General features: G+C 64.9%; 3 protein-coding genes across 4 annotated transcripts in view; 1 reads left to right on the plus strand and 2 right to left on the minus strand.

The window, feature by feature from the left end:
- Window positions 1-1,235: 1,235 nt before the first annotated feature.
- On the plus strand, window positions 1,236-5,890 carry LOC147528369 (rac GTPase-activating protein 1-like). Its single transcript, XM_086615909.1, is given in 17 exon segments — window positions 1,236-1,320; window positions 1,449-1,651; window positions 1,736-1,872; window positions 2,097-2,175; window positions 2,388-2,441; window positions 3,115-3,192; window positions 3,459-3,579; window positions 3,820-4,010; window positions 4,234-4,395; window positions 4,521-4,616; window positions 4,690-4,891; window positions 4,964-5,041; window positions 5,044-5,068; window positions 5,223-5,355; window positions 5,430-5,532; window positions 5,646-5,763; window positions 5,839-5,890. Coding segments are annotated over 17 exon segments (1,917 nt in total).
- A 2,075-nt stretch (window positions 5,891-7,965) lies between these two features.
- GMPPA (GDP-mannose pyrophosphorylase A) lies at window positions 7,966-11,627 on the minus strand. Of its 2 annotated transcripts, XM_086615547.1 has the most exons (13): window positions 11,585-11,627; window positions 11,419-11,516; window positions 11,237-11,340; window positions 10,658-10,850; window positions 10,431-10,490; window positions 10,151-10,281; window positions 10,000-10,014; window positions 9,267-9,401; window positions 8,994-9,091; window positions 8,791-8,837; window positions 8,593-8,685; window positions 8,347-8,515; window positions 7,966-8,256 (listed from the first exon to the last, which is right to left on the minus strand). In XM_086615547.1, exons 1-13 carry the CDS (start codon window positions 11,625-11,627, stop codon window positions 8,156-8,158), a joined length of 1,287 nt encoding a protein of 428 aa, XP_086471673.1. In that variant the 3' UTR covers window positions 7,966-8,155. The 2 variants fall into 2 exon arrangements, with proteins under 2 accessions (XP_086471673.1, XP_086471672.1); XM_086615546.1 differs by lacking the exon at window positions 10,000-10,014.
- Window positions 11,628-13,870: 2,243 nt separating this feature from the next.
- SPEG (striated muscle enriched protein kinase) overlaps window positions 13,871-27,862 on the minus strand; it is a 38,613-nt gene continuing 24,621 nt past the window's right edge. Inside the window, 32 exon segments of the mRNA XM_086615336.1 lie at window positions 13,871-14,078; window positions 14,373-14,522; window positions 14,775-14,850; window positions 15,222-15,445; window positions 15,518-15,757; window positions 15,847-16,531; window positions 16,715-16,879; window positions 17,096-17,218; window positions 17,499-17,666; window positions 17,748-17,864; window positions 17,945-18,097; window positions 18,209-19,658; window positions 19,660-20,394; window positions 20,527-20,595; window positions 20,691-20,733; window positions 20,916-21,068; window positions 21,309-21,335; window positions 21,442-21,614; window positions 21,773-21,850; window positions 22,047-22,107; window positions 22,260-22,460; window positions 22,823-22,916; window positions 22,999-23,167; window positions 23,388-23,500; window positions 24,187-24,359; window positions 24,775-24,898; window positions 25,460-25,666; window positions 25,777-25,881; window positions 26,286-26,405; window positions 26,575-26,804; window positions 26,951-27,140; window positions 27,284-27,442. Coding sequence (XP_086471462.1) covers window positions 13,871-14,078; window positions 14,373-14,522; window positions 14,775-14,850; window positions 15,222-15,445; window positions 15,518-15,757; window positions 15,847-16,531; window positions 16,715-16,879; window positions 17,096-17,218; window positions 17,499-17,666; window positions 17,748-17,864; window positions 17,945-18,097; window positions 18,209-19,658; window positions 19,660-20,394; window positions 20,527-20,595; window positions 20,691-20,733; window positions 20,916-21,068; window positions 21,309-21,335; window positions 21,442-21,614; window positions 21,773-21,850; window positions 22,047-22,107; window positions 22,260-22,460; window positions 22,823-22,916; window positions 22,999-23,167; window positions 23,388-23,500; window positions 24,187-24,359; window positions 24,775-24,898; window positions 25,460-25,666; window positions 25,777-25,881; window positions 26,286-26,405; window positions 26,575-26,804; window positions 26,951-27,140; window positions 27,284-27,442 — 6,983 coding nt within the window.

Raw genomic sequence — 27,862 nt, forward strand, 5'->3', positions numbered from 1 at the left:
CCTGTGTGGGACCGGCACAGCTGAACCCACAGCCACCCGTGAGAGGCACCGGGGTGCTGGGGGGACTCGCTGCCATCTGCCCATGGAGTGCAAAAACCCCTTCTCTGGGTCAGAGGCAGGCAAGGGGGTGCAAAGGCAGGCGCGGGGCCTGCGAGTGTGTATGTGTGTGTGTGCGTGTGCAAGGGCTTGCACGCCCAGCCCTGCCGCCAGCCCCACTGCTATTCCCGGTATTTGCAGCAGGTCGGGACAGGCACCAAGGAGGGGGAGCTGCCCTTCACCGGGAGCCCCCCGCAAACCCGCCCAGAGCCCCCGCGGGAACGCAGGGCCACCAGGACCTGGGGGCTACGGCAAGAAGGGGGTTCCCGGGCCTGGGAGCTGCGTTGGGGAGCTCCTGGGCAGGGAACCCCGGGGGACACCGCACCCCCGCAGCGCCGGGCAGCGGATGGGCTTTGAGGCGGGGAGGTGGCTCCATCTGCAGGACACGGCCCCGGCCGGGAGTCCCGGGTGCTGGGGGTCCCCGCCGCCCCCGCCTGCCGCCAGCCGCTTTGTGTGCGGGGCACGGCGGTGGGGGGCAGCGGAGAAGGACACCGGCTCCTCCGGCTCCCACCCACGCCGTTCCCGGGAAGCGGAGGGGGTCTGGGGGAAGCGGTGAAGGGAGCCAGCACCCTCCCGCATCCCTGCACCCCCCAGCGCACCCCCGCACCCCCCAGCGCACCCCCTGCCCAGTGCTCCCGCCTGACAGCCCTGCAACCTCAAGGCATCCCACACCGACTACGCCTGCACCCCTCAAGTGCCCTCATCTGGTACCCCCGGTGCTTAGGCACCCTACCCCTAAAGGCGACCCCCACCCAGCACCCTCGTCCTGCCCAGGGTTCTTGCCCTGCAGCCAGCACTACCGCCCCGCTCCCCGGGACACTCCACGCCCAAGGCTCCCGGGGGCGCTCCCCCGCGCCGGCAGCCGTCGGGGCGGCGGGCCGGGCCCCGGTGGCGGCGAGAGGCGGAGGCGGAGCCGGGCCAGGCTCCACCCCGGCCCCCGGCCCACATAGGCCGGCCTGGAGGGCCCCTCGTCCCCGGAGCCTGCGCTGTCCCGGGGACGCACGGCGGGCCCCGGTCGGCCGGAGGAGAGCGCGGGGCGGGAGCTGCGGGAGGGGCTTCCCCGAGAGGGGTGGGAAGTAGGGAGGTCTGTGCTTCTTCCCTCCGGGGGGCTGCGGGGGGTCCCGTCCCAGAGCGCAGGGATGCTGCGGCAGCGCTGCGGGCGGCTCCTGGCCCGCTTGGAGCGGGCGCTGCAGCTGCTGGAGCTCGGCGGCAGCGTGGAGGAAGGTGGGTGCGTGCAGCCCCTCAGTCTGGGACACCCCGAGACCCCCGGCTCTGCTACCAGTGGGGACTGGAGGAGCTGGGGGCCGGCCATCCCCCCATTCTGCCTGACCACCCGCTTGTGTTGCCCTCAGACTACATCCAGATCGCTCAGTGCTTCGAGGCGACACGCCGCAGATGCTGCCGCCTGGAGCAGGATGGGCGACGGGCCCGTGAGCAGCTGGCCCGCGTGGAGGCCGAGCGGGCGGCGCTGGAGGTGAAGCTCAAACATGCCCGAAACCAGGTGGAGGTGGAGATGAAGAAGAGACACCGGGCAGAGGCTGAGCTGGAGAAGCAGGTGTGGGGGCTGGCCGCAGGGGTGCCCTGTGGGGCTGGCTGCGGGGATCCCAGCCTGCTCACCACCCCTCCGTTTCGCTTGCAGGAGCGCAAACTTCAGCTGGTCTTTGAGGCCCTGATGCGGGAGCCGTGGGGCAGTGGAGTGCTGAGCGGGGAGCAGTGCTCTGTCCTCAGTGCCCTGGCTGGCCGGCGCCTCGGAGCAGCCCTGGTGCCAGGCAGAAGGTGAGCAGGGGTGGGGGTCCTTGCCCCAGCCCCTTGGGCAGCCGTGGGCTCAGCCGTGCCTTGCTCCCCCTCACCTCTGCTGGGCTCAAGGGGCTGGCTGGGCATGGGGCTGCTCAGGCTCCACAGAGGTGTCAGATCTGGGCACCTAGAGCAGCTGTATGAGTAGGTGCTGGCTCGGGGGGGGAGTTTAATCCAGTTGGGCTGACCCCCAGCTTGCTCCACAGGTCATCTGTGGTGGATGAGTCGTGCCAGTCCCTCCTGTCCCACTCGGACATCAGCTACGACTGCACGGAGGATGACGTGGTAAGGAGTGACCTGCTGCGAGTCCCAGGGTTTGGCTTCTGCCCAGCAGTGAGGGGATGGTCACCTCCAAAACTGCTCCCTGCAGTGGGGCAGCCCCGTTGCATGGCTGTGATTAGGGGTGAGCTGCCCCCTGCTGCTGCTGGAGCATGAGCGCTGGGGTGCCCCGGCCCCGTGCAGCCCTGTCAGCTCCCAGCCTCCTCACTGCCTTTCAGGATGTTGATATGACAGTGGTGCGGACCCTGAAGCGCAAAGCCCAGGAGAGGCAGGTACGAGGGAAACACTGGGAAGTGGTAGCGCAAAGCCCAGGAGAGGCAGGTACGAGGGAAACACTGGGAAGTGGTAGCCTGTGGGGGCTGGCACCGAGATGGGGTCTGTGCACCTGCATGAGTGAGGATCCCCTGGGTCTGCTCTGTCCTGCATCATGGCCATGGGATCCTCTGCCCACACAGGTCACAGAGTGCAGCCTAGGTTGGGGTGCTGGCCCTGGACCATGCAAAGTTAGGGCACCCAGATACTGCTCCATCCCAGCATGGGAAGGCTGCAAGGAGCCTCGCAGGGGGTTTAATTTATTGATGCTGGGCTGGGAGCGTCATCTCTCAGCAAGCCTCCTGCAATCAATAGAAACTCCATTACCCTCCACTGTGGCCCAGCTGGGCTCCTCAATAATTCATCCCCACGTGTGGGCATCCCACACCCTGCTCCACTCACGCCTCTGCATTGCAGGCCTGGCCTGGCCTCCCCCAGCCCCAGGGCTGGCTCTGACGCAGGTGGGGGGCCTGGGTCCCCATGGGTCCCCACAGTGCCTGGTGTGGGGCAGGCAGTGCTGGGGAGCAGAGTGAGACTGGGACCTTTAGTGGGGCTGAGACTGTTTGGCTTAGGTGCTCTGGGGTGGGGGGCAGAGTCAGTGCCTACCCTTCACTCCATCTGCTCTGTCCCCAGCGTGTGTCCCTGGCCCCTCAGATTGGCCCCGTGGTGGTGGCGAAGCGGCATCGTTCTTCTGTGGCACCCCACAACACAGTGAGTAGGGACCCCAGTGTGCCCTGGGCCAGGATGGGGTTCGTGGGCTGCCCCAGCACCAGAAGGCAACACTGCAGCCTTCAGTCCTGGGGTGCTGTGGGGTCTGGAGGGGCTCAGCTGTCCCCTCTGGGTGCCTGCAGCCTGTACCCATGGTGACAGCATCCCTGGCTGTGCAGGACAACAGGGCCAGAGAGAGCTTGTGGGGAGATGTTGGAGCATTGTGGGGCTGCAGCCAGGCACGTTATCACTGCCCCCCACCTCAGCAGGCGAGTGTTCCCCCCGTGCCTCCTCCTGCTGAGGTCCCAGGCTCTGCCGGCAGCCTCCTGCCTGCCACTGTGGTGCCGCCACGCCGCTCTCGCCAGGGACACCGGGTCTCCACACATGCAGGTCACGGGAAGGGCTGGGGAGGGTGCTGATGAGTGGTGTGGGACCAGGCTTGGGGTGCCCCCATCATGGGGGAGGGAGGGAATCTTCCGGGGGATGCTTGTCCTCACTGTGGGCGTACTGGGGTCCTCTAGACATGCCAAATGCCGCTGTCCCAAGGCAGCTGGGATGCTGCAGGGGCTCCATGGGAGGTGGGAAGCCTCCCCACATCCCAGCTGGGAGCTGGGGTCGTTTTCCTTTCAGGGTCCCCTCCACTGCCACCTCTCTCCCCAGAGCTGACCACTGCGTGGGGCACCAGCGAGGATGTGGGCAGCCGTGCCCCGGGGCAGGAGAACCACACAGAGGGTGGCTCCATGAGCCAGCCGGTACCAGCCCCTTTCCCCTCGCCTCCAAGGGGTCTCCTGCCACGCCAACACCAGTTCACCTCCAAAACGGTGCGTGCCCCAGCCTCTCTCCCTCTTCTTGGCTGCTATGGAGAGGGGAGCTGGGTGGGGGGAGCAGGTCTGGGGGGCAGGCAAAGGTCCCCTCATCCCACCCACCCCAGCTCTGCCTACGTGGGGATGGCCGGAAGTGGTGGGGGCTGGTTTGGAGGGGATGAGGGAGTGGCGCTGGGTATCTGCAAAAAGGGAGGACCCTGACCCTGCTCCTCATCCCCAGGTGATCCGCCCTGAGCCATGTGGTGTCTGCGGCTCCCGCATCCGCTTTGGGAAGGCTGCCGTCAAGTGCCGCCAGTGCCAGCTGCTGCTGCACCCCAAGTGCCGGGAGCAGTGCCCCAGCCCCTGCGCGCCCCGCTCTCACCAGCACACCTGGCCCCGCGAGGTGAGGGGGGGGCATGACAGTGCTTGGGGGTTGCTCCGTGTCCCCATGGGGCTGCTGGGGCTCTGCTCACCCTGGCTGCAGGGCTGGGCAGCGGGTGCAGAGCGGGTCGGCATTGTCCTCTCCAGGGTGTGCTGGCTGACTTCGCCCCCGTCACGCCGCCCCTGGTGCCGGCGCTGGTGGTGCAGTGCGTGACCGAGGTGGAGACACGAGGCTTGACGGAGGTAGGGGCTGGGGCGGTGGGGGCGGTGATGCCATGGTCCCCACGGGGCTGAGCCCCTCTCCCTGCACCCCCAGACAGGGCTGTACCGGGTGCCGGGTGCGGAGCAGCTGGTGCGGGAGTGGAAGCGGAGGCTGCTGCGGGCCGGGGGCATGCTGCCGGCCCTCAGCAGTGTGGCAGACATCCACGTGGTGTGCGGGGTGCTCAAGGACTTTCTGCGGGGGCTCAAGGAGCCACTGGTCACCTTCAGCCTCCACCCTGCCTTCCTGCGGGCTGCCGGTGAGCGGGGGTCCTGAGGTGGGGGGGAAGGGGCTGTTCCTCCCCTAACACCCCTCCTTGATGCCACCACAGACATCCCAGATGAGGCCGCCTGCGACACAGCCCTGTGTCATGTAGTGAGCAAGCTGCCCCCAGCCAACAGGGACACCCTGGCTTCCTCATGCTGCACCTGCTCAGGTGAGGGGTTTATCCCAGTACGGGCTCCCGTGGGTCTGTCCCCATGTCCCAGCTCTCTGCCCCTCGCCCAGGCTCTGTGCCTCAGAGCAGGGAAGCTGGGCTGAGGGTCCCCTTCGTGGGGGCAGCATGCTCACACCATCCGTTCCCCTTGCAGGGTGTCTCACAGCCCCGACTGCAAGATGGACATCCTCAATCTCTCCCGTGTGTTTGGTCCCACACTGGTGGGACATGGCTCAGCCAACCCCACACCGCTTGCCATCATGGAGGACACGCCGCGGCAGTGCAAGGTGAAGGGGTCCCCGTGGCATGGGCTGTGCCTCAGATGCTGCCAGCATCCTCATCCTCTATCCCTCCCTGCCAGGTGGTGGCTCGGCTCCTCTCACTGCCGCCTGACTTCTGGAGGGGCTTCCTGGGGAACGAGCAGGAGAACCTGGTGCCAACGCCAGCCCTGGGGAGTGACCGTGGTGAGGCACAGGAGCCCCGGCTCTCTCCCTGCCCTGCACTGTGGCTGCTGAAGGGTCCTCAGTGGCCATAGCTGGGCTGGGGTGTGGTAACTGTCCCCCTCTCTGTCCCATAGAGCAGTTCTTCCGCCCCATCGCCTCCCCGGAGCCCAGGCCAGGCCAGCTGAGCCCAGCCGGCACCTGCTGCCTTCCCAGCACCCTGCGGAGCTGCGTGGGCACGGCCACCCAGCCCCCGTGAGTGCTGCCGAGGGTGGGTGGGGGTCCCAGGGGAGCTCACTTTGCACCCCTGACTCATCTCTCCCCACGCAGGCAGGGGCCTGCTCCGAGGAAGGTGGGTCGGTTCTTCCCTTCTCTGGTGTAGCCTGTGGCAGCAGCTCTCTGGGGGCATGAAGCTGGCACCGGAGGGGAAGCAAAGCATGTGGGACCAGGATGCTGCCTTGTGGGCTGGTGGTGCTGAGCTCCGAGCCCTGCTCTGCTTCCCTGGGGATTGGGGAGCAGGGCTGGCTCTGCCCAGCCATGGTGGCGGGGATGCTGCCCCAGCACTGTACTTGGGGGTGGCTAGTATTAAACGTTTGCAGCAAAACGAGCTGGGCTGTGGCTGCTGTCTGTCCTTCCCTGCTGCTGCCAGGTGCCAGACTTTGGGGCTCACTGGCACAACAGAGCCTGGCTACGTAGCAGACCGCAAGGGTGAGCAGTGCTCCCCAAACCCCCTCCTTTCGCTGGGCAGGGAGGGCGGGCACAACCCCCACCTGCCCTAGTTGAAGCTCTCCTCTCCCTGCCCTAGAGTCCAGGATGTGGGAGGCCCCTCTTTCAGCCTAAATTTTGGCCTGAAGTAATCAGAGCTGCTGCTGCTCAGGGCAGGACAACCTTAAAGTGTTTCCAGACTTCCTGGCACCTCAGCGGAGGCCCCTTTAACTCCTTCCTCCCCTCCAGCCCCGCCCGGTGCCACAAAGCCCAAGCAGGACTGGGATGCACAGCTCGCTCCCTCCATGAGAGGGAAGCTGGATGAGCCTGTAAATGGAGCAAAAGCCCGAGAAGGGGTTGTCCCCCAGATAACTCTGCACAAGGGACAGCCACTACAAGGGGAGCTTAGGGAAAAGGAGCCTTACAACAGGGCTGAGAACTGCCCCACAGCCACGTCCAGCCTGAGAAACTTTTGTCCGTATTAAAACCCAGGCCAGATGGTGGGACACAGGAGAAAATTCATGTGCAATCCTGAAAGCGAGTACTTTGGTTCAGTTTCACCCCAGTGCAGAGGTGTTCACCCGTGGGCAAGGAAATTAGCACATTCAAGGCAGAGGCAAAACTGAAGGAGTTTAATGTGCTTAAAGCCAGGGAACAGCTAATCCTTGCCCAGGACCACAGGAGAACTGGCACGGGAAAGGCACAGGGCTGGGAGCAAGGATTTACTGCAAATCCATTGAGCTGGGGTGGTACTGGATGGATGGAGAATCCTAATGTGAATCCCTAATGCCATGCCTGCTGAAGGTGAGAGGCACGATGTGGCCCTCAGAGTGCAGGGCTTTAGCACAGAGCTCCAAAACCAGAGAAGATAGGGAGGCAAGTGGATTAAGGCCAGTGTTGGTTACTGTAGACAGTGTGCCAGGATCAGCAGGAAGCTGCCTTCAGTAAAAACGGGTTTTTTTTGAGACACAGGGAGGTGGTAGATCTCTGCCACCTGCACACGCATAAGTTGATTGCTCTGGTACCCTGTGGACATGGCTGATGTGAGAGAAGACATACAGTGAGCCCCTCAAGCTACACACATGCTGGTGCAGAGGAGGCTGTTGGCCCACCGGGGTGGCAGGGACCTGCTGCTGTCACCTGAGCCCTGCCTAGACAGCCTGTGCAGGTCTCAGCCTGACAGGAGTGGGCTTGGCAGGGCTGGCAGCTCTCCTGGCTCATACCAATCCCTTGGAGGTGGAGGAGGTGCTGGGGGAAGCGATGCCTTTGCAGCTCCCTCCAGGGCCAGCAGCCTGCTTGTCCAACCCAGCCAGCCCTCCTGTGCCAGCGCCCTTAGGACAGCCCTGTTTTCCCAGCAGTGGGCAGGAGCCCAGCTCAGGCTGTTGCAATCACGCTGCTGAAATCGGGATCCTCACAACCAGCTCCTCCCGCAGGGTGAGCTGCCCACGCAGGACAGGCACATTCAAAGCTCCCCCACCTCTGAGATGAGCCAAGACCTTCCAGGTAGTTGCAGACAGCAAATGATGCAGGGAGAGCCTGGTGAGGGATGGCAAGACGATGCTGATAGTGCCCTTTGGTGGAGAAACACTCAAAGCTGGACCCAAGACGCTGCAGGCAGCAAGTGCTTCCCTCAACAGCCTCAGCCCAGGGCTCCCTGCACAGGCATGCAGCCCAGTGCCAGGGCCACATGCCTGAAGTCTTCACCCTGCCCTAGGCTGATCCCCAGGCTGCAAGAGAAGCAGCACACGAGGCTGATGATCATCAGCTTTAATGTCTGTCTGGAATAAGAGTCAGGCACTTGCAGGGCTCCTGGTGTGCACCGACCCCTCTGGGGGTGCTGGGAACCTCCCAGGAAGTGAAGCCTCAGCACAGGCTCTTGCTGTAGGGCACAGCAGGGAGTAGGTGGCTGGTGCTGGTCCCCCCATCCCAGCGAGCCACTGACTCACAGGATAATCTGGTTTTTGTAGCTGCGGCTCAGCTCCTTGTGAGGAAGGACAATGGAGTTAAGAATAACAACCTCAGCAGGGATGGTGACACTGCAGCCTGTGGGGAGAGCACGAGGGAGTTAGCGAGAGAGGAGAGATTCTGCCCCACTGCGCAGGGCCAAGGAGGCCGGGTGCAGGTGGGACGTACCCAGGATTGTGATGGATGGTGTAAGGCGCCCGTCCCGGAAGAGGGTCTCGCTGTCGATCTTGGCATAGGGATCGTTGGGGTTGGGGTCACTGGGTGTTCCTTCAACTCGGGCCCACCGTCCAATGGTGCTGTCCCAGCCCACGATGGTATTGAGGACACAGGTGTGGTCCTGGGGCAAAGAAGGGGATGAAGGGTTGCTGCAAGGGTGAGCGTTGATGCCCACACCATCAGGAAAACCCTACTTACATGGAGTGAGGCACCATGCAGGACGATAGACTCTCGCACACGCACACCAGCTCCCACCGTCACCCCCTCCCCAATGGAGACATTGGGGCCCAGCTGTGAGGACAGAGGTAGGCAATGAGATCAGGGACCACACTACCCTCAGCACCCCACCTCGGTGGAGCATGGCCCTGCTGCAGGGTCCCCCAGGCCTGCACTCACCACTGCTGTGCTGTCAATAGAGGCTGTCGGGTGGATATATACGTTCCCTGCAATGCAAGGACACCGCATCAGGGGAGGCAGCTCACAGCAGCACCCACCTCTCAGATCAGGGGAGGTCCTGCCACAGGTCCCACTGCCTCCCCCCTTCTCCCCTGTCCCACACGGGGCAGGCCCCAAGATGGCAGGGGGTGTCAGAGGGGTACCTCGGATGATAGGGCCTCCAGGCTTGTTCTGGGCCAGCCTCTCTGGGTGGCTTTTGCTGTACTGGTTCAGGTAAAGGCGGCTAGCATAGATAGCAGAGCTGGAGGAGGAAAAGCAAAAGATTGTTATTGCTTCTCTGGCACTACCAGGGCAGAGAAGGGTCTGAATTCAGCACCCCCTCCACCCCCAAGGTCCTCCCTGGGTACCCTTCTCTCCCAGCTTTAGTACAGATTGCTTGACACTTGTGCTGCACCAGCCCTGGCTCCAGCTCTTACCCAGCCGATTTGATCTGGCTCCAGAAGCCATCAGTTTTGTAGACATAGAGTTTGCCACTCCCAGCCAGTGCTGTGAAAACGTCCTGCTCTAGCCGGATCACTTCTGCACGCTGCCAGCCATTGGAACTCTCCTCTCTGCAAGCAAGAGGCCTGTTAGACACCTGCCCCAGTCAGGACCGTAGCTAGGGACCCCAGCAGCTACCCTTCCCAAATCCTCCTATGGCCTCCTTCCTAGCCATGCATTTCTCCCCGAAGGTGGGGACAGCCCCAGCTGTCAGGCCAGGCCTGCCCAGCCCCACTGAACCTCAGAGCGACATGGATGGGGCTCTGCCAGCTGAAACAAGCTCTCAGCCAGAAGGTGATGGTGCAAGAGCCCCACCCAGTCCAGGTGGGTGTACAAGCACCGGATTCTGGCCCTGCTCCAGATCCCTACATGGCTGGATTTTTGCTTGGGTGGTGGCAGAGATGCCAAGTGACAGGCTGCTAGTGCAGAGAGCTGGAGGGAGGAGTGGAGCATTCCCAGGTGAAAGGCTCACTTGGTCTCTTGTCTGGAGCTATATGAGGATGGGGTGGGAGGAGAGCAAGGGAAAACGGGAGTCTCACACTGGCCAGCAGGGGAGCAGAGGAAAGAACAGCCTTGCAGAGAGGCCTGGAGCAGGGAGGAAAGCATGCATTATTGCTATGGAAGATCCAGCCCAGAGAGCAGCCAGTGCAGACACAGAAGGAGACTTACCCAAGGTAGGGGCAGCTGGTGCAGGACCAGGAAACAAGTGAGTGATGGCAGAGGAGGAGAGAAGATAGAGAAAGAATGGAGTATGAGCATGCTGCTGCAGCCCCAGGAAGCAGTGGGGTGGGAGGGACACGAGGCAGAGAGTGGCACTCACAGCACTAGCTCCTGCTGGTTCCTCTGGAAGACCTCGCCTATATGCTGGAAGATGGCAGGTGCGAACAGGTAGATGCCACAGTTAATGATCTCACTGACAAACGTGCTGGGCTTCTCCACGTAGTGCTGGACCTGGAGACATGGGAAGGGACATGAGTGCCGGGGCACAGCCCCCGTGCCCGGTGTCACACCCTCTGCGGTGCGCTGGGAACGTCCACCCACACAGGCAGCGCAGCACCCGCTGCCCACGCCATGCCCGGCTCCCTGAGGGCCTCCACTACCTCCTGTGTGTCTGCATTTGCCACGATACAGCCGTAATTCAGCGCCTGCGTCCTGTTGGCCTGCGGAGCGAGGACGTGAACAACGATGGAGCAGCAGGCAGATGTTGTACAGCAGATGAGACCCGGAGCTCACATCCAGGGACTCATCCACTGTAGGAGCCGCTGGCTTCTAGGCAAGCCCACGGCAGAGCATCGCTGCTCCTTTGCTCCCCAGCACTGCCACTCACTGTGGTACCCAGCATGACAAAGCTGTGCGCGTCCCCGTGCCGCTGCCGGAACTCCAGCATCTCCTGCAACGGGAACTCTGAGCACACATCTGCGTTGAGGACAAAGAAGGCCTCAGCACCACCTGACAGGATCTGGTCTCGGAAGTGATAGATGCCACCACCCGTGCCCAGCGCTGCGTACTCCTGGAGATACCTGCGAGCCAAGCAGGGAAAAGCAAGGGCTTAGGGAAGCAGGTGTCTGGTAGCACCAACCAGCAGCAGGGAAGGGAAGGGCCGGCAGGGACTGGAGAGGCATAATCCTGCCAGGCAGCAAGAGGGCTCACGTAGACATTGGCGCAGGGGAAGGAGGCCATGATGGCTTGTAACGGTACGGGAGAGGCACCTCTGGAGCAGGCAGCAGCCAGGGCAGGGCCCAGGGCCAGGGAAATTTGGCAGAACTAACACAGGAGGCCAGCTGTGCCCATCCATGGTGGGACAAGGCCAACGCCCAAGCACCGGCTGGGGGCTGCCACACCGGGGAAGGTGGGCGAGAGGCTGTGCCGCTGTGGGTACCCTGGGGGCGCAAGGGTTCCCGCCCACCTGATGGGGATCTTGAACTCCTGCTGCGCTGACACCAGGAAGCGGCTGAGGGCCTCGTGGGGCTGGTAGAAGCCCATCAGCAGGATCTCCTTCATGCCGGGCACCTGAGGACAGAGGGGACAGAGTGAGGGGGGCGGCCGCGGCCTCGGACCCCCGACCCTGACCCCCCCAGCCCCCCGTACCTTTGCGCAGGCCTCGATGTGGTGCTGCACCATGGGCACCCCGGCCACGGGGAAGAGCGGCTTGGGAACCTCGAAGGACAGCGGCCGGAACCGGGTCCCTACGGAGCAGAGGGGGGTCGGCGGGGCCCGGCGCGGGCGGGACGCCCCGCGGGCCCGGCGCACTCACCCTTCTGCGGGCCCCCGATGAGGATCACCGCCTTCAGCGGCATCGCGGCTCGGCTCGGCTCGGTTCGGCTCCGCTCCGGCAGCCCCCGCAGCCCCGCTCCCGCCGCCGCTCCCGCCTCCCCCGGCCAGCCCGCTGCTTCCGCACACGTGGCTGCGACACGTCAGCGCGCAGGACCCCCCCCGCCCTGCGTCACCGCACCGGTGCCCCCGCCGACCGCCAGGGGGCGCCGCAGCGGCGGGAGGAGGGAGCTGCGCCTGCGCGTGCCCGCCCGCGTGCGCGAGGGGCGGGGCGTCGGCGTGCGAGGAGCAGCGCGCGCGCGCGCGACGGACGGGTTTTGCACGTGCGAAGAGGGGTGCGAGGGGGCAGCCGCGTGCGCGTGGCAGGCGTGCGAAGCGGCGGGCGCGCGACTGCGCGTGTGCGCGCGCGAGGGAGCGGCTCTCGCTGAGGGCGCGTGTGCAGGAGCGGAAACGGGCCGAGCCGCCGCGTGTGCCCCGCTGGGCACCGGCTCGAGCGTGTCAGCGGGGCAGCGTGCCCCCCGGGCGTGCGGGCTGGGGCACGCGGATGGGAGAGGGGCTGTGCATGTGCACGGGTGTGCCAGGGTGGGAGCGTGCCCGCAGGCTGTACGTGCGTGCCTGTGCCCGCGAGTGTGGGCGCGCACACACGCTACCGGCACGGGTGGGCTGTGCACCCAGGGGGCTGGTGGGTGCAGCCAGGGGGCTGCGGAGGGGCGGAGGCCGGGCTGTAACCGGAGCAGCCCCTGCCAGCACGGCCGGCCCGGCCTCATATGGGCAGCGGGTATTTATAGCCAGGCGGGAGGTCCCTCGCCTGCCCCTGCCGTGTGCCCAGCAGGAGCCCGGCTCTGGCTGCCCCCGCCAGCCGTGCAGCCACCGGGTCCCCCAGCACCTGGGATTTTTGCTCTGTGACACGAGTGCCCCATGAGCCAGCCCCCTCCCCTGCGCCTGTCCCAGTGCTTTGCAGCTTTCCTGGCTCCTTCTACGAGTTTCCAACGCCCTTCCCAGCCCCGCCCCAGCTGGAAGCCTTCCTGGCTTTGAGTGCCAAGATTTTGGGACAGGACCTTCCCGAGGTGCTGGGGGCTGCTCTGCCCACCCACCCCATCCCCTCCCGGCCAAGCATGGAGACAGAATCAGCTGCTCAGGGTCTTTATTGCTGCTCTGGCACGTTGCTTGCTCCAGACCATGGGGACGTTGGCAACTCCGGAGTCCGGCAGAGAGGAGGGAACAGGGACAGGGATGAGGACGGGGATGGGCAGAGACCTTCTCAAAGTCAATAAATAAAGCCCTATCGCTACAGCACATCTGGAAGGTGAGGGCCCAACCGCTGCCCCTGTCCCCCAGCCCAGGGCACCTCAGCCACGCTGGAGCATCCTGCCGCCAGCCAGGGAAGGGGCATGGGACTTGGCCAGGCACCTGCGGGGCTGCGCTGTGGCGTTGGGGAGTCGGGGGACAGGCGGGCAGGCTGGTGGCAGGGTGCAGGGCGAGGGCCGGAGCCGGGTGGGCAGAGCACGAGCAGCATGGGCCTGAGCAGGTGCAGGAGGTGTGTGTGGCATGTGGGTGCCCCCTTGCCAAGGGAGGGCTGCCAGCCAGCCCCTCACCCCAGTGCGGGGTGCAGCCAACAGCCCCGGGGAAGGCACCGGCATCGGTCCTGGGGCTGCAAACCCGCTTGCCAGGACCGGGGCTGGGAGGAGTGGAAGGCGGGGGGCTGGTGGCCCCCGCTCCCAGCCATGAGAACCGGGGCTATGCCAGCTGGCAGGGGGCTGTGAGGGGGCGGGGGGCTGTAAGCGGACCCCTCTCTGCAGGAACCACTGGAGCAACCTCAGTCCTTGGGCACCAGCGTGCAAACCAGGGGGAGCGCAGGGACCCCCGTGCCATGTCCGGGGGCAGCTGCAGGCTGCGGCATAAGGCACACGGCTGATGGGACCCACGTGGCCAGGGCTGGCCAGCGTGCTGGCAGCTCTCCTGCTCCCACCTGGGGCTTCGCTCAGCTCCACATCCCTGTTCCATCCTTCCCCCGACCCTCTGCCACATTCTCTGTTCCTCCCAGCAAGGCTTCTTGCCCTCTGCCCACTGCTGGACCCCACCCCTGGGCTGGCAGAGACACCTCCCCTCTCCCTTGGCACCGCCAAAATGATGCCGGCTGCCAGCATCCCTGGCGGTGGCACGTGAGGTCCGTGGGCTCATCCTGGCTCCTCCTTGGCCGCCCTGTCCCACGGCCCCTGGAATGTTCCTCTGGCTCCTCGGCCCCTCGTGGCCACGGCCAAGGTGCTGGCTACTGCGGCCCCGGCGGCTGGCTGCCCTGGTAGGAGCGGAGTAAGACCTTGTGCTTGGTGACGGCCTCGCCGCGGCGCCGCTGGTGGTCCACCAGGAACTCCTTGAGGCGGTTGGTGGTGAAGGTCAGGGTCTGGCGGCGCAGCTTCATCAGGTAGGCATCCTGAAGCCAGGCGTTGGCAAAGCAGTCCTTCACTGTGGGGCGGCTCCTGGGGCAGGGGCAGCGCCAAGTCAGGGGCCGCAGGGTGCCCACTGCTTCTCCCAAACCCAGCCACCATCCCTGCTCCGCAACACCCAGGGGGTCCTAGCCGTCTCCAAGAGTGAGGACGGACCCCAGGGTCCTGGACTCAGGAGATCCGAGCACTCTCCAGGAGCAGGGATGGACCCCAGGGCCTCACTGGTGATGTCTGGAGGGTCCCTGTGGGGCAGGGAGCTGCCCACCTGGCCCAGTCATGGGCGCAGCCCAGGGCCACGTGTCCTCCCTGCCTTGGCCAGGCACTCACCAGGGGTGGACGGCGAGGACCTTGCGGATGAAGAGGGCAGCATTCTGTGAGACGTTGGGGTACAGCTTGAAGGCATCAAAGCGCCCCGCCAGGATGCGGTTCTCTGTCTCGATGGGGTCCAGTTCAAAGAACGGTGATCGACCACTGAGCCTGCGAGGGTGAAGTGGGTGGCACGGGCTGGGGAGCAGCAGTGGGAGGGCAGCAGGGACCCCCTGCCCACCCATTTCTGGTTTGGAACAGCCACAGCTGCCCAGCATCTCAATCCTCATGTCCAGCTGGGAAGGGTCTGCAGGGCTACAGCATGCCCCAGCCCACCACCAGCCTGATGTCCCCCATGGCACTGAGCCCTGGGTGGGGCTGACTACACCTCAGGGTGCTCATCCCCCTGGCCCCTTCTCTTACATGATGTAGGTGAGGACTCCAACTCCCCAGACATCTGCTGCGGAGCCCACTGGGTCACCCTTTACCACCTCCGGCGCTGCAGGCAGGGGAAACAGGGCTGTCATACACACCAGAGGCCCAGCCCCAGCACCCACAGCATCGCCAGTGCCCACAGCACCCACAGCACCCCACCATTACAACCTCCGGCACCCACCCCTGACACTCCAATACCCTGACAGCCCAGCACCTCTAAGGGTACCCCAACCGCCCCACAGCACCCAAATTCTCCCACTGAGCCCAGCAACCCTACAGAATCCCTCAGCAGCAGCACCCCAAAAAACCCCCAACTTTCCCAAGGACACCTCAACTCCCCCCAGCCCCAAGCCCCTCCCAAAGCATGGGCACACACGCACACCTCGGGTACCCGTCCCTGTCCCCGTGACACGGCACTCCGGGTGCCCCACTCACACATGTACTCGAGGGTGCCAACACGCCGCCCCAGCTGCCGCAGCACGAGGGGATTGTAGGACTGGGCACTGCCGAAATCGATGATCTTGAGGGCATTCATGCCTGTGATGACGACGTTGTCCGGCTTGATGTCGAGGTGTACAATGCGGCGGCCATGCAGGTACTCAAGGCCCTGCAGGAGCTGCAGCACGTAGTTCACCACATCGTCCTCTGAGTAGCGAAACCTGACGGCAAACGGCATCAGCAGGCAGCTCCATGCTGGCAGCTGGCGCTGGCAGCCCCGTGCCCCGCCATACCTGTCCACAATACTGTAGAGGATCTCCTTGCCGGCACAGTTCTCACAGATGAGCACCAGGTAGCGGGGGGTGATGTATGCCTCGTGCAGGGCCATGATGCGCTCGTGGTGCAGCGCCTTGAGGATCTCATACTCCTGCAGCACACTCTGCTTCCGCTCCGCCTCGTAGGGCACGATCTTGGCCATGAAGTGCTTCCCCGTGGCGTTCTCCTTGCACAGCCGGATCACCCCGAAACGGCCCCTGCAGCACAGGGTGGTGCTCAGCCCCCTCGGTCTGGGGTGCTGGGGGGAAACACCCCGGGCAGAGCATCCCATCCCGCTGCTACTCACCTCGCCTTCTCGTCCAGGAAAGTGTATGGCTTCTGGGGAACGCCCTGCCGCAGCGACATGCTGTCTTTCCCCCCTGGGACCCCACTCTCAGCTGGGGGCTCCTTGGAGGGTGGGGCAGTGGCAGGGGGCTCCTGGGCAGGGGGTGATGCAGAGGGCATGGAGACGAAGGAGGTGACCATGTAAGGGGGCATCTTCCGTGTGGGCGTAGCATTGGGCGTGGGAGACGGTGTGGGGGCTGAGCTGGGGGTGGTCGACACTGGGGAAACGGGGGAGAATTTGGAAGGAGACGGAGCCTGGGGTGGGGGGCATGTGTCCGTGGGGGGCACAGGGGAGCCCTGGGTGGGAGTGTCTGTGTGGGGTGAGGTGACTGTCCGAGGAGGGGTAAACATCAGCTCAGGGGGCATGCAGACGGTGATGTCGGGCGGGAGCTCAGGGTCCGTCCGCGTCCCCTCCTCGTGGGGCACAGGGGGCTGGAGGACCTCCAGGGGGTGCCCCGCCTGCGCCGCCCCGTCTGCCTTCTGCACCGCTCCCTTGTGCTTGCGGGGTGGCGTGGTTGGGGGGACCCCCTCAGCCGGCAGCTCCAGCTGCCCCATAGGTGTCTGGGTCGACCGGCTGGAAGCCACCTTCTCAGGGACAGGGACAGGGATAGGAATGGTGACGTCCTTGGCTGGGGCAGCTTGAGCATCTGCGGGGAGCAAAGGGAAGCATGAGCCATGTGGGGGTAAGCCAGGAGCGGGATGCAAGAGGTATCCCAATCCTTGGGTGGAAGGTTCCTGGGGACTCAAGGTCACCCAGAGCATCCCAAATGCCTCAGTCCCACAGGCGGCCCTACGGCTGCCCCATACCCTGTGGGACAGGGCTCGCTCACCTGTTGCCTCGAGGTGCACCTTCCCCGAGGGGTTGCTGTAGGGCCCCTGCCCAGCCTTGTTGACACAGGCCACCCGAAACTTGGCGGTGCTCCCAGGGGGCAGATCCGTCACATTGAGGTAGCAGTCGGCGATGCCGGTGCTGACTATCTTCCACTCGTGCTCCCCTACCAGCGCGGGGGCGAGGTGAGGCAGGGCAGACCAGGGTGCAGGGACCAGCCTCCTGTCCCCCACCCCTGACCTGAGACCCCACCGAACCCCTGGGGACAGCAAGGACATTGGGCACTTTCGTCCTGGCTTGGTGTCCCCGGCTGAGCCCATCTTTCCAGCTGCGGCTCCCGCGACGGGAGGCAGCCCGGGCAACGGGAGGCAGCCCCACGTACCATCCAGCCTGCGCTCCAGCGTGTAGGTGCAGGGGGCTTTGCTCTCTGCAGGCTTCCACAGCACCAGCACCGTGTTCTTGTACTTCTGGGGGATCTCCGGGGTGCCTGGCCGCCCAGGGAGCCCTGTGAGGGGACGGACAGGGTGGGCTGGGTGCCCAGCAGGGGCAGGGCACAGCTGCTGCAGGGCAAGGGCAGCACAACGCATAGGCTCGGAGATGGTGGAGGTACCCAAGCAAAACCAGCCTGTCCCCCCTCAAAAGCCCAATCTCTTTTGCAGATGCGGAGAGGGGAGCTCAAGTGACCTGCTCTGACGGGTCCCCAGCCCCGGGCTGCATGCCTGGCACATGCTGTCTCCCTGTGGGGTAGCACCTCTGTCCCCCAAGGTTCCCCCTCCCATCCTTACGTGCCACAGCCAGCGTGCAGGAGCTGATGGCCGTGCCCAGGGCATTGGCGGCTGCGCACTCGTACAGCCCCGCATCCTTCCTGGACACCTTGGCGATGGTGAGCATCTGCCGGCCGTCCTTGCAGGAGACGACGTTCAGCGCGTTGTCCGGCTGCAGGGACCTCTTATCTGCAGAGGGGAGCAAAGAAGAGGGATGCTACTGTGTCCCGCCAGCACCCACCCGCCGAGGCAGCGCAGGCAGCCCCCCACCTTTCATCCAGATGATCCTGGGGGTTGGGCTGCCAGCAGGCAGGCAGCAGAGGGTCAGCGCCTCGCCCTCCAGCAGCACCTGGTCCTTCAGCTTGATGTGGAAAATGGGAGGGAAATCTGGAAAGCAGATGGCAGGGGGGGGTGTCAGGCTGGGGCAGCACTGGGCACCCGCCGTCCCATCCTGGGGCTGCACGTACCTGACTCGCTGGGCGCGTGCGGACGGCTGGCAGGGAGTCCTTCCTCCCGCAGCAGGCTGGAGGGGATGCTGGGCTGCGAGGCCACCTTCTCCTTCTTGCCCCGCGAGAGCCCCCAGCGCTCCCAGCGGGACCGCTTCTGGCTCTCACTACCACCTGCGGGCACAGGGGGCGGCTGAGAGCGGGGCCGAGCCGGGGCGGCCGTGCCCACCGTACCCAGGGCGGGTGGGCTGCGGGGTGCCGGTGGGACCCCCCCTTGCCACTCACCTTTGGCAGAGGCGGAGGAGCGGGTGCTGCCCTCCGAGCGCAGGGACTCAGAGGAGGGTGCGGGTGCCGGGGGGGGCCCCGGCCGCAGGCTCTCGCCCTCCGAGCTGGCACGGCGGAGCTCCCCAGGCCCCTCGCCCTCCGGCCGCTCGTCTGACAGGCTGCGCAGCCGTGCAGAGACCCGCTCCACCGTGGCACTGATCTTCCTCCGCACGGCCACCGCAGGCGACTCGCTCTCCCCGCCAGCCCCTGGCTCCGACTTGAGGCTCTCCGAGTCCCTCCGCTCTTTGGAGCCGCCCAAGGTCAGGCTCCAGGAGAAGCGGCGCCCACTGGATGGGGTCTCACCACCCCCATCATCTCCCCTGCTCTTCTTCCTCTCGGCTGGTGGGGTCCGCTTGAGGAGCACAGACATTCTCCGAAGGAAGCTCCTGTCCTTCTCCACCTCGTGCAGGTCCTGCACCGACTTGGACTTGGCCACCAGCCCACCAGTCCGGTCCCTGCGCAGCTCCAGGGGCACACCAGCCGGTGTGGGACGGTAGATGCCCTCGTCGGGGAGCTGGGGGCCAGCCAGGTGCCGGTCCTCAGAGCGGGAGCGGGTGAGGAGCTTCAGCCCCCGGCTGAGAGATGACTCCCGGCCCCGCTTGAACTTGGCCTCGAAGACCTCCTCTGAGTCGATGTCCTGGATGAGCAGGGAGCTGGAGGAGCCAGCAGACTTCGCCTCCCTCCCCGATGCCGGTGCTGGTGCTGGTGCGGGGGGCTCAGCAGGAGCGGCCGGTGGGGTCTGAGGGGCTTCCTCAGTGGCGGGCTCCCCGCCTTGCATGGCTCCCATGGCTTGCATGACCTTGGCATAGGAAGACGTTTTGGGGGCTTGGGTGCCGGGGACCAGGGGCTGTGGTGGAATGGGTGCTCCCGTCCTGGCAGCCCCCTCCCTGCTGGCTCCGGCAGCCTTGGTGGGCATCTTCTCCCCCTGTCCCCTGACCACGGGCTTCTTCCCTATGGTGGTGGTGGCTGCGCCGGCCCTGGGCTGGCTGCGCTCCTCTAGGACATGCCTCCTCCCCAGGGCAGCCTTGGCAGTGGGGGCCCAGGGGACGGCCATCTCTACCATGGAGGCTGTCGGCGGGCCAGGGGCATCCGGCGGTGCCGAGGGCCGGGCGTCAGAGAGGGCCGAGAGTGAGGGGGATTCCTTGAGCCGCTGAGCCTCCAGACGGGCCACCGGGATCTCCAGTGGCGCACCGGAGCGGCGGTGCCGGACGACGGGCTCAGCGTCGCCGTGGCTGAAGGAGCTGCTCTTCTGCAGCTGGCGCTCGGCAGGGAGGAGGCGTGGGGAGGTGGCCTCGCTGGAAGCTGCTCGCACCAGCCGCGGCACCGCTGCCACCGGCGGCTCCAGCCGGCTCGGCCGCGGGACCTTCTTGTCAGGGCTGACCCCCAGGGTCTCCAGGAGGGGACCTCGCAGGGCCGCTGACCTTGCCGTCCCCGGAGCCGCCCCGCAGCAGCCGCTGGCGCATCAGCTCCAGGCGCTGGGTGTGATCGTCCTCCCCCCAGACCCCCTTCCGCCGCGGCAGCTCCATGGAGGCCGCCTTGGCCAGAGCCCGGCGGGGGTCCCGGCCCGCCTCAGCCTCCTCCTCGGTGGCCGGGGGCTGGTGGGCCAGCAGGGCGCTGTCCGCCGAGCCGCCCCTCTTCAGCTCTCCCCGCCGGGCGCTCCCCGGGGACTCCAGGCTGGAGCCCTTCCTCACAGCTTTGCGGGGGTACTCTGGCCGCTTCTGGGCTTCTGGGGCTTCTTCATCAGAGGAGCCAGGCGCCTCCGCCTCCACACATGGTCGCCGTGATCCAGAGCCCCTCGGCCGCTTCCCTAAGGCCACTCCAGGCTTCCCTGCGCCCTGGCTCTGCCATTCCATGGCAGAGACATCACTCGGCGAAACCTCCTCCAGCCGCGGTCCCTCGGAGGGCCCAATGGCCTCGTCGTCCGTGGGGATCTCATTGAGAGACATGCGGGACCCGGAGAACTCCACCTGGTGTGGCATGGGGATGAAAGGCAGCTCATCCAGATCGTCTGAGTCCGAGGAGGACGACAGCGCTGGTGACTCCTTGAGGTGCCGGGGCACAGCGATGGAGAGGTGGTTGGACGTGTCCTCCAGCAGCTCTGGGATTGGCCGCAGCACCATATTGCACTTGTAGCTGATCTGTGAGCGCTGCAGCCGGCGGAAAGGGCTGGATCAGGCCCAGGCGGGTGGCACAGCACCATCCTGCTCAGGGCATGTCACCCCATCCTGCCCAGCAGGCAGCCCTGCCTGGCCCTCTCCCTCCCCAGCTCCTGCCTTCACCTGCCATTTCCGACGGGACAGGAAGAGCTTTAAGTGGTCGGTGCTGATGACCTTCCCCTTGGCCAGCGTCTGCGGGGCGAGGGGACAGTGGTGTCCCACGGAGCCTGTGGCAGGCTCAGGGGAACACCGCTGCCACCAGGCGCTGGGTCCCTGCCCAGGCTCACCTTGAACCAGGGATGCTCCAGGGTCTGCTCTGCATTGGGTCTCCTGTGAACCAACACCAGCGGGTGAGAACTGCCCAGGCCAGGGGGCTTCAGCCAGATGGGAGACAGGCAGGAGGGTCTGGCTGTGCAGCCAACCCGCCCTTGGGCACCCCGATGTACGGGGGTCCCCAACCTCCCTCAAGCACAGGGCTCACGCCGGAGGGGTGGGGGCCAGGGACCACTCACAGCCTGTCGTTGACCAGCACTTTGATGACGAAGCCCTTGGCTTCCCGGGTGAGCGCCTGGAACATTCTCTCCTCAAAGGCCACGTTGTAGTTACGGATGTTCATCAGCGTCGTCTTGTCATTCTCTCCAACGAAGGGGGAGATCCCCGTCAGGCTGCCAAGGAGGGGACACGGTCATCAGGCCGTGGGGGCACAGGGAACAGCACGGCAAATATAGGGGACCAAGGAGGGGACCCTGGGCCCCAGCCCCAGTGCCATGGGGAGGGCAGAGGCAGGAGCAGCTGGGGAGGAGACTGTCTGCGAGGAGCAATGTGCATGGCCACAGCCCCAGCACTGCAATGGGCAAGGGGGTGAGAAGGGTGTCCCTCCTGTGGTGGTCCACCAGGGCACTCACCAGAGGTAGGCGATGACCCCCACGGGCCTGTGGAGAGGAGAGCGTGGTTACTGCATGGAAACAAGCCCTTAGGGATGCCCAGTCCCTCCCAGCATAGTGGGGAACCCACTGTCCACCCCGGGGCCGCCCTTACCAGATGTCAGTGACGCTGGAGACGGGGCTCTGGTTGACTATCTCAGGGCCCACGAACTCGGGGGTGCCGTACTTGCAGTACTGCGGCTCCTCGGGCGTCAGCTCCTGCGCATTGCCGAAGTCGCAGATCCGGACCTGCTCGCTGCTCGAATCCGCCATCAGGAGGTTTTCTGGCTACAGGACAGTGCGGGGCGGAGGGGAGCTTGGCAGGAGGCGGGGGCTCCCCCAGGGAAGGGATGTCCCCGGGCGGAAGGACCGAGCCCCCAGCAGCGCGGCAGGAGCCCGTCCCTGCGGGCGCGAGGCGGGAGGGGACCGGAGAGCCCTGCACTCACTTTGATGTCCAGGTGCAGGACGCTGTGCTGGTGCAGGTAGCAGATCCCCTCCAGGACCTGCCGCATGTAGGACCGGATCTGTGAGAGAGCAGAGGGAGGGTGGGCGCCCTGAGCATGGGTCAGCCCCACACCAGCCCTGTGCAGAGGAGGGTGCAGGCTGTGCCCCCTCTGCAGTCTGATGCAATGGGCGCTGTACGTCCCTGGGCTGGGACAGACCCCGGTGTCCCCAGGCTCCCTCCCTCACCCATCACTTTGCCCCCCAGGGTTCACCCACCTCAGACTCGCACACCGAGGGCTTCCTTGCCATTCTGTCCAGCAGCTCTTCCTTGGCACAGCTGGGTCCCAGTCAAGGAGAACAGAAAGTCCATTGCCCCGCCGTGCCCTGCACTCTTCGGGGCACCCAGCTCCTCTGCACCTGCTCCACCCACCTGTCCCCCTGTAAAGCCTCCCCTCATCCCCCACGCCCAGAGCAGTGCCCAGAGGATACAGCTCCATGACCATGATGACAGCGTTCTTCTTCTCGAAGGCATCGTGGAAGAAGACAATGCGCTCGTGGTCCAGCTGCGAGAGGATGTGCAGCTCCCGCCGTGCTGACTGCTTGGCCTTGGTTCTCCCGGGGACGAACTTGGCGGCAAAGTCCAGCCGGCTGCTCTTCTCCGTCACTCTCCGCAGATAGGAGAAAGCCCCCCTGCAAGGCACCGATGGGGGCAAGCGGGGATAAGAAGGTAGGTGAGCAGGAGACCTCCTCTTCCCCAAGCAGCTGGGGCAGCCGCCTGCTCTGCAGGGAGCTGCCTGCAGCCCCGGAAGCTCTCCAGGACCCTCCACAGAGTGACCTCAGGCCTGGCTTTGCTCCGGCCTCACTGTCTCCCCGCCCTAAGCTGACACCAGAACATCCATTGACAGTGGAGAGCCACCTCAGCGCATCAGGTTCTGGCGTACCGTGGAGCCAAGTCCTCCGGGTCGGAGCCCCAGGGTGCACCCTGGCTCCAGCACCCCTTTCCCTGCAGTGCCTAAGGTCTCCCACTGCCTACCGTGCCGGTGGCCCCGTACCTCCCGATCTCCTCGTGCACATCGTAGTAGTCAGTGAGGCGTCGCGCCTTGTGCAGCGCCTCCTCCTCCATGGCGGCATCAGCAGCAGGCTGGGCTGGGGGAAGGAAAGGTGCTGGTGGGGGGCAAGCCGGGCACCCAGGCTTTGTCGCCTAGAGCCGGAGTCTGGCCGGTCGTACCTGCCCGCACCACCAGCTCTGCCTTGCAGGAGACCTCCCCGGCCAGGTTCTTGGCTGTGCAGGTGTAGACGCCGCTGTCGGGCTCGGCAGCACCCAGCACCACCAGTGAGCACTCGTTGTCCTCATATACGAAGCTCAAGTGGCTGCTCTCCTCCAGCAGCTCCCCGTCCTGGGGCGGCAGAGGCGTCAGGGGGGTCCCGTCCTGTCCCCAACCAGCTCCCACCACCCCTTGCCCATGGATGGGCATGGGGCACATCCTGCATCACCAGGGCTGAACACAGCCCCAAAGCCCCAACACAGTGACCCAGGTGAGGGAGCGAAGGGTGTGGGTCTGGGGGGCTGTGGGACAGCCTTCTGGGCAGGAAGGGGGTGGTGGGATCCCAGCCCACCTTGTACCACATGATGTCTGGCAGCGGTTTCCCCTCCACCACCACGGCGAAGCGCGGTGTCTCTCCTTCCTGGGCATCGATGTCCTCCATGATGGACTCAAAGCGCGGTGCCTCTGCCGAGAGACAGGGCATGGGGCACCATGGGGCAGTGCCACCCCCCTGCCACTGGCACGGGGCAAACAGCTGTGGGACACTGCAAGGAAGTGCCAGCCCACGTATAGGGGCATGGAGCACCATCTCAATGCACATGGGAGTGGGACACTATGGAGCAGGCCACCAATGGCATGTGCCTGCAGCACCATGGGGCAGTTCCCCATCAATGTGGGGCACCGTGGGGCAGTGCCACTCACGGCACATGGGCATGGGGCACCGTGGTACTGCATCTCCCATTACATATGGATGTGGGGTACCATGGGGCAGTGCCACCCATGACACCTCTGTGGGGCACTGTGGATGTGTCCCCTTGGGCTCTTGGCTATAGGGCACAGGGGGGTGGTGCCACCCCATTGTACACAGCTATGGGACACCCTGCAGCAGTGCCACCCCAGGTACATGATCATGGGGCACATGGGACACTACCCAAGTCAGATATGGGTATAGGACACCGGGCAGCAGCATCAACACACGGTTTATGGGTCTTCAGCTCCATGGGGCATTGCCACCGGATAGAGCAGCATCCCCAGAGTACGGAGCACCCTGTGGGGCAATGCCCCCCCCATGGCACGTGGGCTTGGAGCACCATAGGGTGATGCCACCCCCTGGCAGAGGGGCATGGCCCCCCTGGCGTGGGGGCACCTACCTGCGAGGCAGAGGCGGAGGGTGCAGCGGGCAGTGCCGTGGCAGTTGCTCACCTCGCAGGCCAGCAGCCCTGCGGCCCCCTGGCCCACACACAGCAGCCGCAGGCAGTGCTGGTCGTCGTCTGGCATCATCATCTCGCATGTGCCCTCCTGCTCCCCCAGCACCTTCCCGCTCCTGCAGGCACACCAGCTGCCACATCACAGCCCCACAGGCAGCCCCAGACCTGCTGCCCCATCAATAGATCCTGTCCCACAGCCCCATGGCCATCTCTTGACCCACAGACAGCCCCAGCCGTGGCTCCCACCCCGCAGCCCCAGCAAACAGCTCACATCCCATTGCCAGCTCTGCCCCCTGAATGGCTCTCAACCCTTAGCATCTCACAGACAGCACCCCCCACCAAAAAAGCACACCCACTCCCCCCATGCAGCTCTGAACAGCCCTGGACATCAGCCTTGGGTGCACACCCAGCCCAAGGGAAGGACCCCCCACCCACCTGCCCTGCAGAAAGAGCTGGTGCAGGAGCCCCTTTTGTGCACTGTGGGGTGATGCTGGGCATGGGGCAGGCAACGGGCACAGCATCAGGTCCTACCTCTTCCAGGTGACGGTGGCCTCCACATGATTGATGGTGATCGTGATGGAGGCTGGCTGACCCTCCACCACGTACACCACATCTGGCTTGTCCAGGATGACCGGGGCCTCTTCCAGGTAGGGACCTGCCACACGCACCATAGAATCATAGAATGGTTTGGGTTGGAAGTGACCTTAAAAATCATCTGGTTCCACCCTGCCTGCCATGGGCAGGGACACCCTCCACTACACCAGGTTGCTCAAAGCCTCATCCAACCTGGCCTTGAACAATTCCAGGAATGGGGCATCTGCAACTGCTCCAGGCAACCTGTTCCAGTGCCTCACCACCCTCACCATTTACCTCACCATTGTAAAAAACTTCTTCATTATATCTAATAGAAATCTCCCCTCTTTCAGTTTAAAGCCATTGCCTCTTGTCCTGTCATTATATGCCCTTGTCAAAAGTCCCTCTCCAGCTTTCTTGTAGGACCCCTTTAGGTACTAGAAGGATGCTACTAGGTCTCTCTGGAGCCTTCGCTTCTCCAGGCTGAACAACTGCAACTCTCTCAGCCTGTCTTCGTAGGAGAGGGGCTCTAGCCCTCAGAGCCCACCATCACCACCACCGCCTCCGGACCCCACATACCCCAGCCCTGGCCAGCCTATCACCCCACCCCAGCCACCTGTCCCCTCCCTACTGCCCCTCTCACCCCGGTCCAAAAGCTGCACAGGCCCCACTGGTGGGGAGGGCTTGCTGTTGGTCTTGGGGGTGGCAGTGATGACACGGAAGAGGTACTGGGCACCCTTGGTCAGCCCGTGCACCGTGTAGGTGGTGTCCCGCATGCCGCTCACCACCACCAGCCACTGCGTCGTGCCCAGCACTTGCATTTGGACCACGTAAGTCACCGAGTTGGGGTCTGCAGAAGGAGAGGGTCAGTGAAGAGTCCCCAGCATTAGGCTGGCCCGTGTGCTCCATCACAGCATCACCCACCCCTGCCCACCCCATGCCCATCCCCATCCCCCTCACCAATGGCGGTGTCCAGCCACCTGGGCTTGTTCCAGGTCAGCGTGATGGCTCTGCCGGTCACTGAGGCCACGGTGGGGGGCCCGTCCGGAGGGGTCGGCACCACATCTGTGTGGGGAGGTGGGCAGGGGTGTGAGCATGGCCACTGCCACAGCTCCTTGGGGCATCTGCCTTGCCTTACGCCTCAGGAGATGTGGGCTGGAGGGGGGCAGATGGGGCCAGCGACCCTCACTGGTTCCTGGTGGGGGCTCAGCGTGGTTACCCCTGTGGGGCTGGTGCTGCCAGCAAGTCCCATGTGGGACCTGAGGGTACAGGGATGGGTCCTGACCCCACAAAGCGAGGACTGCACAGCTGACCTCACTTTTAGGTTGGATTAGAGACCTCCTGAGGTCCCCTCCAACCTGAACTCCCCTGGGATCCTGTCACCCTAGGACCTAACTACAGGGCCACTGACCCCCAGCCCCAGGCACAGCCTGGCAGGGTGGCAGCAGGTGGTGCTCGTTGCTGCTTACCAGTGACGTAGAGATGTGCGTAGCACGTGGCCTTCCCCACTTTGTTGGCGATGACGCTTTTATAGACACCAGCATGCGCGTGGCTGACAGCTGTGAACACCAGGCGATGGACATCCTTATCTGGGGGGGAACAGAGGAACATGGGTGAGACCCCATCAGCCAAGCAGCACAGAGGTCCCCTCCCTGCATGAAGGTCTGGGGGGTGATGTCTCTTCCTGGGGTGTCCTTCTTTCCTCCACCCAAGGCAGACGGACCCCAAGGGGGTGGGGAGGGTGACAGGGAGCCCTACACTGCATCATCTTGCGATCATCAGTGCTGTCGATGCGGGAGCCGTTGTGGAACCATGTGATGGAGGGGTAGGGCAGCCCGGCCACCTGGCACTCTAGCACGGCCTCCTTCGACTCCACCACGTCCAGGTTGTGCAGTGGTTTCAGGAAATCGGGCATGGTGAAGCACTCTGCCTCCGTCTCCACCTGCTCTGGCTCCTCCGGGATGGACGGCATCTTCTCCAGCTTGGAGCTGCAAGAGTCCGCACACGCTTGTGACAGGATTGCGGTGCCCCCAGCCCAGCCCCAACCCCAGGCTTTGCATAAGCCCATTGCCTCCCGAATCCCAGAGGGGAACAAGTAGAGGGGGTGCAGATCCTGGAGACCCCCGACTCTTACATCTGGGAGGCAGCAGACGGCCGCGGCTCCTCCACATAGAGTTCGGCAGAGCACTCCACATGGCCATGGGCATTCCTGGCAGTCACCGTGTACTGCCCCTCGTCCTCACTGCCCACATGCATGATGACCAGTGAGTGCAGCCCCCCATCCTGCTGAATCCGCACATTCTCACCCTCCTGCACTGGCTGGCCTGCATGGAGAAACACACCAGCATCAGCATCAGCACCCCTCCCAGCCCTGGCCAGGCATGAGCCCTTGGGTGCAGCTCACAAGGAGATGCGGAGAGGTCTCCCTGCAGGGCCCTGGGGAAGTTCTCTGGGCTTAGGGGATTACCAAAATGGGTCCAGATGACCACTGGTGCGGGACTCCCACTGATCATGCAGTCGAAACGTGCTGGCCGCCCTTCCACTACATCCAAGTCCTCCAGCTTGCGGGTGAAGAGCGGCTGCACAGAGGGCTGCACCGTCAGCCGGGCGCTGCAGGTCAACTCGTCTGCAAGGAGAGCAGGTAGGGGTGAACCTCCGTGGCACACAGGCGTGCAGGGCAGGAGGCAGCCTGCGACCCCTCCGCCTGCAGCCCCCACGGCCAAAGTGGTTGTAGCTGAGCGTACCCCACACCCAGTGGGGGCTGAGCCCAGCTGTGCTGGGTGCCAGGCTCTGTCCCTGCACAGGCAGGAGAGTACAAGTGTGTGCGAAGTCCCTGTGCCCAGGGCTGGGGCTCTGCTTGCAGCAGGGTACCCCTTTCCTCCCCTCACAGCAGTACAGATGCCAGCAGCAAGGTGGGGTGGGAGGATGCCCTGTCCTTCCCGCAGGGCAGGGGGTCACAGCTGGCCTAGCCCCTTGGGGACAGGACGGTGACGCTGAAGCAGGCAGCGCCAGCACATGCAGCACCCAGGGGCAGCAGGGACGGGCA

Source organism: Tauraco erythrolophus, chromosome 8 (genome assembly GCF_009769465.1).
Source record: "Tauraco erythrolophus isolate bTauEry1 chromosome 8, bTauEry1.pri, whole genome shotgun sequence".
Classification (NCBI taxonomy): domain Eukaryota; kingdom Metazoa; phylum Chordata; class Aves; order Musophagiformes; family Musophagidae; genus Tauraco; species Tauraco erythrolophus.

Bases quoted from the DNA above. Each gene is read 5' to 3' on its own strand.
- GMPPA (XM_086615547.1), bottom strand. From the start codon at position 11,627: ATGCCGCTGAAGGCGGTGATCCTCATCGGGGGCCCGCAGAAGG. The intron at 8,686-8,790 runs GTGAGTGCAGGC...CTGTCCTCACAG, and splicing joins CTATTGACAGCACAGCAGTG to CTGGGCCCCAATGTCTCCAT. The intron at 8,516-8,592 runs GTAAGTAGGGTT...TCTTTGCCCCAG, and splicing joins TGCATGGTGCCTCACTCCAT to GACCACACCTGTGTCCTCAA.